General features: G+C 47.2%; 1 protein-coding gene across 1 annotated transcript; it reads left to right on the top strand.

The window, feature by feature from the left end:
* The first annotated feature begins 4358 nt into the window (after nt 1–4358).
* Nucleotides 4359–9560, top strand: errfi1a (ERBB receptor feedback inhibitor 1a). The gene is made up of 4 exons (XM_037490747.2): nt 4359–4670; nt 6633–6825; nt 7024–7109; nt 7335–9560. The coding sequence occupies exons 2-4, from the start codon at nt 6674–6676 to the stop codon at nt 8456–8458; spliced, it is 1362 nt and encodes a 453-aa protein (XP_037346644.2). The 5' UTR covers nt 4359–4670; nt 6633–6673; the 3' UTR covers nt 8459–9560.
* Nucleotides 9561–9664: the final 104 nt, after the last annotated feature.

Genomic DNA, 9664 nt, shown 5'->3' with positions numbered 1-9664 from the left:
ATAACTCATTATAATTTCAGAGCTGAGAATAATATGCTGGCTTCAAGATAATTATGGTCATTATTGAAACTTGACATTGAATGTTCTTTCCACCCAGTTCTAAATTTAGCTTTTTTTCTCTTGGCAGTGACACATTGTGTTCATAAAACCTTGAATATCCATGAATCCTTGAATAAGTTTCTTTTTTTTCTTTCACCTTTCTGTATATATTTTATTGTAATATAAAATTTGAAGTAATAATTAAAGAATAAACTAATCATGAATACCTGTCAGTGACCTTTAATGAACATACTGATGAAGCTGTGACTGTCCAACATTCAGTATATAGCACCACAGGTTATTGTGATTTTGCATTAACTCTTAAGACATGGTCCAAATGATGTAGTTGTGTATATTTGAGACGCCAGCTTAATTAATTATTAGCTTCCACTGTGTAGCCCCAAGGCTCTAATAGTCCTCGTACCCTGACGATTGACTTTAGTACAGCATTGCATTTCCATCCGCACATTGTTCTCCGTGACACGTTTTGCCTCAAACGTATGCATCTGCACAGCCAATCTTCTCTCAGGGGAGGGGGGGGGGGATGGAAAGTGGGACCTGGAGCTCATCTGCATTCTCCTGCACCAGCAGGCTCCTCGTTAAGAGGCTCGTGTGAGCGGTGATCCACAGCCTGTTGTCAGGAAGTAACGTGGCTGCTGCCCAGCTTCGGATCAGGTGGTCTGGCTGACTTCATCGGGGTCCCTGAATCCATGTGGGAATGAAACGTGAAGGTGCTGTGACAAAGCTAATATTCAACCCTGAATGACTGAGTGAATGTCATCAGACCCTACCACATGAAAGTATTCACACACAAACACACACACGCACACATATACAGAAATGGGGAAACCGCTGTTGTTCAGTACACTGAGTGTAGCTCATCTGTGGATCCTTCATTACACATCTGTTTTTTGTCCTCTTCGCGCACCGAGTTTTTTTCTTAAGCCTGTGGCAACTGATTTATACCTCTCTCCATTGCAAAGTGTCCCCTTCTGATGGCGAGCCTGGTCCTCTTCTTGTGCATAACATCTGAAATGTCTATCTTAGGTCCTGCCTTGGTCCTCCTGTGTGCCGAGCTCCTGAATATCCCCCCCACGAGTGAAGCTGAGCCAGGAAATCAGGGGGAAGAGCAAATTCCCCCAAGCGATCAGTTGTTACCTAAGATTAATAGATCGCTACATTGAGCGAAACCAAAAACAACGGAAACCTGGGAAACTCATTGGAAAAATGCCAGAGACTCTTGTTTTGAGCATTTCAAAGTCAGGACAGAGAATACACTGCTCTTTAATGCACCCTTTAGGGGTGCATCAGTTAGCTGATATGGGCACTGAGCGTTAGCCGTGAGGCCCGGCGAAAACGATGCATTTTAGGAGCCGTTTTCCATCTGTGTGGGTCAATCCTGTGGAGCTCCGGCGGAGGGGGGGGGGGGTCGGCGAGCAGACCTGGCTCTGAACCAGCAGCAGGAGAACCAGCGTGACGTCCCCCATCGCACCACAGCTGTCGTTCTCACAGCTTCTCTCCAAACACCGGAAAAACAAATGAGAGCCTTTGTGAGGGTGTCTTTGCCGGGGATTATGTGTGACTCTGTAGACTCCCATCAAAAAAAAGCAATCAGCACCAGCGTTACCTTTACACATATTTGGCCTTGATAATCACTGCCATGTCTTTGATTCAGTCTCAGTCACAGGGTGAGCACGCCAATTACTCCCCCGGTTTATGTCTAAAGCGATCTTCGGGACTTGGAGACTAAACACACCCTGTCGTCATCGAGAAGGCGGTGTGTCTCGCTCCACCCATTACTAACAGGAGGCTGTGGCGGCACTTGAACCACTCAACATAACAATGTTGAGGAGTGATACAATGATGACTCGTTGCTTTTGCTGCTTTTGCTTATAATACTCTGCAGAATTGAAAGCACCTACGGGTGTGAGGCAATTTACTCAAGAAATCCCTCCAATTCCCAGAAGCCTGCCAATACAGGAAGTGATTAACAACCGAAGCCGCTGGAGGGGTTTCGCGTGGTTACCGAGTGGAAGTGTTTTAATGTGTGCGGTATTTACATCGAGGAGAGAGACGACAGTCCGTTGCCCCGGGGATTTGTGTATTGTTTCCACGGCGAGAGCCAAGTCTGCTGGTCTGCCAGACAAGACCACGATCCAGAACTAATACCAGGCGATGTGTCACCCGGAGTCTCGGGCCCCGCGCTGAACACAGCTGCACCGGCTGTGTCACATCCCAGATGGGAAGTGAAGGAAAGTCAACCTTTGGTTGGTGAATTGCCCTCAGCAAATTCAGAAAATAAATGACAATATTCTTGCTCACAGTAGATAGAGTACATAACTAGATTATTTTGTTGTTGTTGTTATTAACAAATTCTCCAAAATGAGTATATAATCGCTATAGATATAAACCCAAGTTAATCGCCTGTGGCCTGAAATCTTCTCGCAGGCTTGATGTCACCTTAATACAGCACTGAACCTTCAGCTGCTCTGTTTGTATCAGCGTGAACTTTGGACGTGGCCTAATTTTTGCACGTAATTTATTTGCCCCTGCAGGCAGAAGCAATCAATGCTGTGACCTCCACAGTCAATAAATAATTTACACTGATGATACTTAGTAGGTTTTTTTTTTCTCCCCCATTTCCATTCAAACTCCTCCCTTGGCGTTTGGTGAGGGATTCCTCCACCAGTCGATTGCGATTTTTTTGGAGCGTGAGCAACAAAGGGAAATTCCTTTCTACTTCGACTGCGGCTGAATGTGACACGAGTTGAATGCGTCACTTTTTGTGGCGCTTTGAAGATCCTGGATACGCTGGATGTGAGTCATGAAGTACAAAAAGAAAAGGCAGTTTTATTTTTTCCTCAGAAGGACACATGTTTTGGCCGGATTTATTTAATCTGCCATCTCGCAGTCTCATCAGAGCTGCTTCTGGGCACTTATCTCCCTCCCTCCTTTGTTTTGTTTCTCCCCGTCTAACTTTATAAGGAACTTCCTATGAGTAATGACATCATGAGCAGGAAGGGGAAGGGGGGCTGAGGTGGGAGGAGAAGCTGCGTGGACGCGTAGCCTACTCATCCCACTGACTTGTCTGTTTGGTGAAACATGGAAACTTTTTTAATTAAAGATTCAAAGATGTAAAGCAGGAATAAAAGCAAGCAGAGGCTTTATTGAACTCGATTTGATTGCATTTCACTTCTCTCACAAAAAAACATTTATTGTCACAGTTGAGTATTTTTCTGCAAAATCCATCAAATCAAACATGTAAATCAGTGTAAAAACTCTTCTACTCATTTCAATCACATTCACACACAAACCCTAAAACCCCAGCAAAACCTCTTCCTCAGCTATTCTCAACTGGCCCTAAACATGAGCCTGAAATTATAAAGGGGGATTAGCAGTAGGCTTGTCCATGTAGGGGCCAAATATGTAACGATAAGCCTTTTGGGTTTGAGGGGCTCCCGTGGCCAAGCTGTGGAGGATTCACCAACTCGGGCACAAGAACACTCTGTTCTCCCTCTGCACACACCTCTGCTTTCTGCCACTATTGATTCAACATACGACCTGTTTGTAGCCTTTGTATTGCTGTATTTGGTTAGTGTGCATGTCAGCGTTGGGTTTGTGTAGCCCGGTTAGGTCAGGTGACATAGTTAATACAACACCACTTAAGATCTAAGTAGGCCAAGTGACAAAAAAAATTAAGGGTGTGAGATGAGGGATGGCACATGCAAAGATTATTCACACATCACCGTCAACAGAAAAAAAAAAAATCTATTTGCTTCTATATTTGAGTCTGGGTTTTCTAATTACACTGGGTTTAAGTGAACATTGGGCCAGGTTAACAGGTCCAAAAAATATAATCTGAATCTGATAAGCGAGTTGTTCAGCCAGCAGCTGTGCAGATAAGAGTGTTTCTGGCTGTGTTGCTTTGCCTGTTGTCTGCCTTATCTACCCTGGAACCATCCTCATTTCTGCCTCTGTCTCTCTGCAGATGCATGCACTTTACGTTGATTGCAGCAGGCACGCTTGCTGTTGATTAAACCACACTGGGGACCCATTCAAAGTACAATATAGGGCGTCTTTAAAGGTTAAGCCAATCTGCAGAGCAGCTGCACGTCAATCCAACTGCTTGTGTGTTCACAGCATGTCTCTCCACTGGAGCACTTTATTAGCTGACTATCTCCTAGTTTTTTCCACGTCTCTTTCCTCTGAGATTTAAAGGCAGACTTTGATCACGTCGATGTTAACTTGACGCTTAAATTCGCGCCTGCACACACACACACACACACACACACACACACACACACACACACACACACACACACACACACAGTATGTCCCGCACGCACTCGGATGACGCGGAGGAAAAAAGGAGCACTGCGCCTTTAAGAGCAAGTGTTGGAGGCGGGGCCACGGCGCGTCTCTCGAAGGGTCGAGTTTATAAAAGCATCGCTCTCCACAATTCCAGACACATCAAGAAAGTGTTCACAGCTCAAGCGGAGCGCCGCCTCATTCTCCGCCTCATGCCATCAGACCACCTCAGACTCGAGCGGACCGGAGGAACCGAGGAGGTATATTTCACGCAAGAGGAGTCCGGAGGCGAGTCAGCGGAGCACATCGACGAAGTTATTTAGGTGAGTTCAGAAGGACATTTCAAATGGCTGTAAATAAGAGCCCTGGTCTTGTCTCTTTTTTGTTGAGCGTCTCTGTGCCGGCGCGACAGACACCTCTGATTGATGCATCGAGATTAGGCTTATTCGTGTGTATTATTTAATCATTTGTTTGTTCATGTGTTGTTGTTCCCCCCCCCCCCCCCCCCCCCAAAGGAACAAACTGTCTTCCATGTAGTGCCATTTAAAGGATTTAAAAAAACAAACGACTCAAAGTGAACTACAAAGCTTTTGAACATTTCCTGAATATGTCGACTTTTTATTATAGATACACAATGCTTGAGACCTCACACAACTTTGAGTAAATTGAAAACATATTTTTTTTATTTTTATTTTTTATTTTAATACCCTTTTAATTTTTAAACGAGCAATTCTCTATCCTCATTACCTGTCCCTGTCAGATAGCTGACTTGTTGTGGTGTGAGTCACCGGCCTGCTACAGGGCTTATAACCATTATTATCTCAATCCGGTAAAGTGAGGGGGGTGTGCTTGCCGCACAGGTAGAGCGGGTATGGTTGCTCGGAAACCGCTGCAGGGGTGTCATGAGCGGGGTGTGAACTCTTTCTTTCAAGGTCTGTGTGACTACTGCAATCCTGAATCAAAGGGAACCTATCTGAATCCTGAATCTCCAGCACCAGGGGCCCAGTTTCCTCTTCCTTCCTTCCTTCCTTCCTTCCTTCCTTCCTTCCTTCCTTCCTTCCCTGCCTTGTGCATATAAATTAAATCACCAGTTAAGACCAGACAATATAACAATATAAAAACCCATAATTCTCTGGCCAAAAGATCGGAATAAATTCCTTAAGAGGCCTAACGCTCTGACACGTTATCTGCGTAATCCTGTTGCCTGTACGTTCTCCTGTAGTTTACTGCCAGGATGAGCTGTCTTTGCACCTGTTGCGAGCGGAAGCACAAGCCCCCCCCCCCCCCCCCCCCCTACCCCCCGGGGTTCATTATCGGGGATCATGTTGCTTCCTGCCCCCACCGATCCGAATCGAGGACCCTGGGCACAGGAGACTGCATGCTTTGGCGGGCAGTTTGGCTCATGTTGATGCCCCTGACTTCCTGTTGTTTTAGAGCTTTGTTTCTCGGCAGCTGTTCTCGCAGCACATAAATATGGCTCAACGGGGGGGGGGTTGGAGGGGGGGGCCGTGTTCTTCACTGTCATCACTTCAACGGTATAAGGACGACAGTTTGTGCACGCAGCTCATTGGCGAGCGGACCACCGGGCCGACGGATGCACCTGTTTTTCTGCATTCGGAAAAATGGGACTTCTGAGACCAAGACGCCTATAGTTACCCATGATGCACTTCAAGATGTAAAGGCGCTTCATACTGTGATACAACCCTTTTTTATAAGCTCATAGCTGCAGAAGATCTGGACATATTGTACAGGTCAATCCAGTGTGGGGGGGAAAGATATCAGCTTTTTTAGATTTGACATCTAATGTATCACTGAGTCCAGAAATATCAAAATGATGCCACCCTCCCCCCCCCCCCCCCCCTCCTGTTTTCATTTTATTTGAAGAGTTAAACATCAGGTATATATAGGACCCCTTCTGCTGTTCAGGACAAGCAAGATTGCATCACCAGGGCATGGCAGACTATTTTAAAATAAACTTAATTGTATTTGTTATTTCAATATGTAGAACCAATTCATCTATTGACGGCTTTTTTTGTTGCTTTAAACATTTCTGTCACAGATTGTACGCTTGTGTTCTTGGCATGGGGGGAGGGGGAGGGGGCACAAGGCCATGTCAAAATATTTGGTTTAGTGGGCAGCAGAAAGGGGGTGGATTTGGATCATCTGGTCTCTATTCCAATCCCATGACTGCATTCCTTTGTGGCCTCTGCTTACACAGAGTATCTTAATCTGGTCCCCCCCCCCCGTTCACCGTCAGTCACGGCTGTGCCTTTGCACTGTTACAGGTTCACCAGAAGCCGGGTGATCAGAGTGTTTCCTGACTTTGATGCGACCCGAGTGCGCCTGGAGCATGTCCACAGTGGTCCTGAGTGCCCAGGAGATTTCTTTTCCCATAGAAGACCCCTTCCTGAGGGGCGGCCACTGTCACAGCATGGCCGAGTCCAAGCCCTCCTGGAGCTTACGCCATGAGCCGGAAAAGTGAGTGTTCAGTTGTGAAGACTTGCGGGCCCTCGGGGGAGGGCTCTTGGGTTGGGGTGTTTCAAAACGTCTGCATGTGGCGCAGCACTGTCGTGGTTCAGGTTATGCTGAGATTTATGTAAATAAGAATGGAAGTTTAGGGGATGTATTTGAACTAGTTCTAACGTGTCCCCCCCACCTCCTTCTTTTTCCCCTCAGCTTCTACTTCAGTATTGAGACACAGTCGGATCAAAGCTCTCGATCTCACCATAAAGGGCCGCCTCCACCATCTCTAAATCATGAAAGTAAGTTCATGTCTGTCGCCTGCACAGTGCGGGTTTCCTGAAATACACCCATCCCGCTTTGGATGTCCTGTTTTTTTTAATCATCTGCTGCATGCATACTAGATTCCTCTCATGCATTCCTGCCTTTACAGACAAACAAGTGGTTTTACAGAAATGGCGTGAAAGCTAGTAGTTCATATTGGTGTTTGACGTCATTCAATTAATGTCATGGTTACTCTCTGACAGGACAGAAACACCGTCCCAGTTCACTGAGATTACCACCAAAGAAGTCTCGGCCCTCCCCGCTCTACCTGTCCTGCAGTGCAGAACCTTCCACCCCGAGCCCTGCTGACGACGACCAGGTTGTCCCCTCGTTCCAGAGGCTCTCCGTATACGAGTGCAGCAGTCCCCCGCAGACGCCAGGCAGGTGCTCCAAGCCTCTGCCCCCCATCCCTCCACAAACGGACATCTCCCCTGAGCAAGCTATGGACAATGAGGTGGAGTTCTTCACGAGCTCGGACGACAGCCGCTGCCTGGTGTCCGATCAGTGTCCCAAATCGTCTCCCTTTCGATACGGGGTGCCCAGCCGAAGGAGCTTCAGGGACTGTGGTCAGATTAACTACGCTTACTACGACGGCCCGCAGAGGCAGCCCAAGCATCAGCATCAGCATCAGCATCCGCATCAGCATCCGCATCAGGCCCCGCCTCCACAGGAATTGCGAGAGCAGCATGAGCTCAAACGACAGGAACCACCTGACCCGGTGGTCAATCAGAGACAGCAGGACAAAGCCCAGAGGAGACTGCGGCGCTCGCACTCTGGCCCCGCCGGCTCCTTGAGCAAAGCCTCGCTGCTGCGCCTTACGCACCCCAAGCGCCACGCCCAGAGCACGGACAAGCCCGAGGTGCCCCCCCCTATCCCTCCCCGAACCGTCAAGACGGGAGACCACCGCCGCTGGTCAGCCGAGGTCTCCTCCGGCGCGTACAGCGACGAGGACCGGCCCCCCAAGGTGCCGCCAAGGGAGCCGTTTTCCCGAGGCAGCTCCCGCACTCCCAGCCCCAAGAGCCTCCCGACGTACATCAACGGGGTGATGCCCCCGACGCAAAGTTTTGCGCCCGATCCGAAGTACGTCAGCCACCGCGGTTTGCAGAGACAGAACAGCGAGGGCTCCCCCTGCATCCTCCCCGACATAGAGAACGGCAAGAAGGCCAGCGCCACGCACTACTATCTGCTGCCTCAGCGGCCCGCCTTCATGGACTCGCCGTGCGTGGAGAGGTATCTTCGGGTCGTGCAAAGCCCTGCGGCTCGCAGTTCAAGCGTGTCAGACTGGGACTGTCCCCCCAGGGGGAAAGCACATGTGGATTTAGTGTGAAAGATTAAGTGGAAGTAGGGGATGAACTTTACTATCCATGAGCAAAAGCCACTTGGAGGAAAAATAAAAAGGGGGTGAAACTGGACACTAACAACCCTCAAACGGCTGCTTTTCATGTTTGTTTTTCTTAATTTTTTTTTTTTTAATCCGCTATGTATTCTGAACACGGAGGGTGAGTAGCTTTGACAGCCGAGAAGACATCATGTAAGGACTATATCTCTGTCTAAAGAGCTCTCTTTGGACATGACTTTTTATCTCGTGGCATTCAATTTTGCGCAGTTTTGGGCGATGTCGTGGTCGCTCAGAAGGTACAAGCGGGCCTTGGACCTCGTTTGTTCAGTGTTTTTTTCTGCGTCTTGAAAGTTGAGGATGTTTCGCGAGATGCTTCTACGCTGCTTTTGTATCTCGCAACAAGGGACAAAGGGTCGGTAATGTAACCATTAATAACTTAATATATGAAGTCTAGATACAAGGCCAATTAATTTTTTTAAACAAAATGAAGGATATTAGCACACAAATCTCTTTTCTGTTTGCTATTGTATATCAACACTGTTTCTATGCCTTGATGAAGTTTTAGTTTTTCTCAGGCCATTAAGTCTTTTGTACTCGTAGGTCGGTACATTACTGGTAGCTACACATTTTTCCATTGGAACGTCTAGTGTGCGTGTGCGTGTGTGTGTGTGCGTGTGTGTGTGTGTGTGTGTGTGTGTGTGATTGCGTGCATGTGAGCATAAGTGGAAAAAGTGTTCTGATGAGGGTTTATAAAACTGACTTTCTACTATTGGTAGAAAACTGTCAACCATACTTGTTACTGTGCTCTGCTCATCTGCTGCCTGAGTGCAGCCTCCAAAAAGTGATTGCGTTCTTTCAGTGTTTCGGGTCTGTTTTGTTGCACAGAAATTGGCCTGTTGAACATTAGGTGAACGCAGTTCTCATTGAAATTCTATCAAACCGTAGGCGTCTTTTATTTTTTTAGGGGCTCAACTTGTTAGTGATTTGCCTCAAGTACTACCTCCTTTTTGTATTAACGCTATAGTTCACATACTCTCCCTTTTTAATCCACGAAACCTTTTTTTAAATGATGATCTCCTACTAGCACCATATGTGACCTGACAAATTAGTTTTTTTAATTCAAGAACACCTCAGCTAGGACTAACACAAAGGCACTTCTAACCGGATATCCTTAAATAGTTTTTTTTTTTTTTT

The sequence above is a fragment of the Pungitius pungitius genome, chromosome 8 (genome assembly GCF_949316345.1).
Source record: "Pungitius pungitius chromosome 8, fPunPun2.1, whole genome shotgun sequence".
Taxonomy (NCBI): Eukaryota; Metazoa; Chordata; class Actinopteri; order Perciformes; family Gasterosteidae; genus Pungitius; species Pungitius pungitius.
The sequence above is the reverse complement of the archived record's forward strand: the minus strand, read 5'-3'. Positions and strand labels throughout refer to the sequence as shown.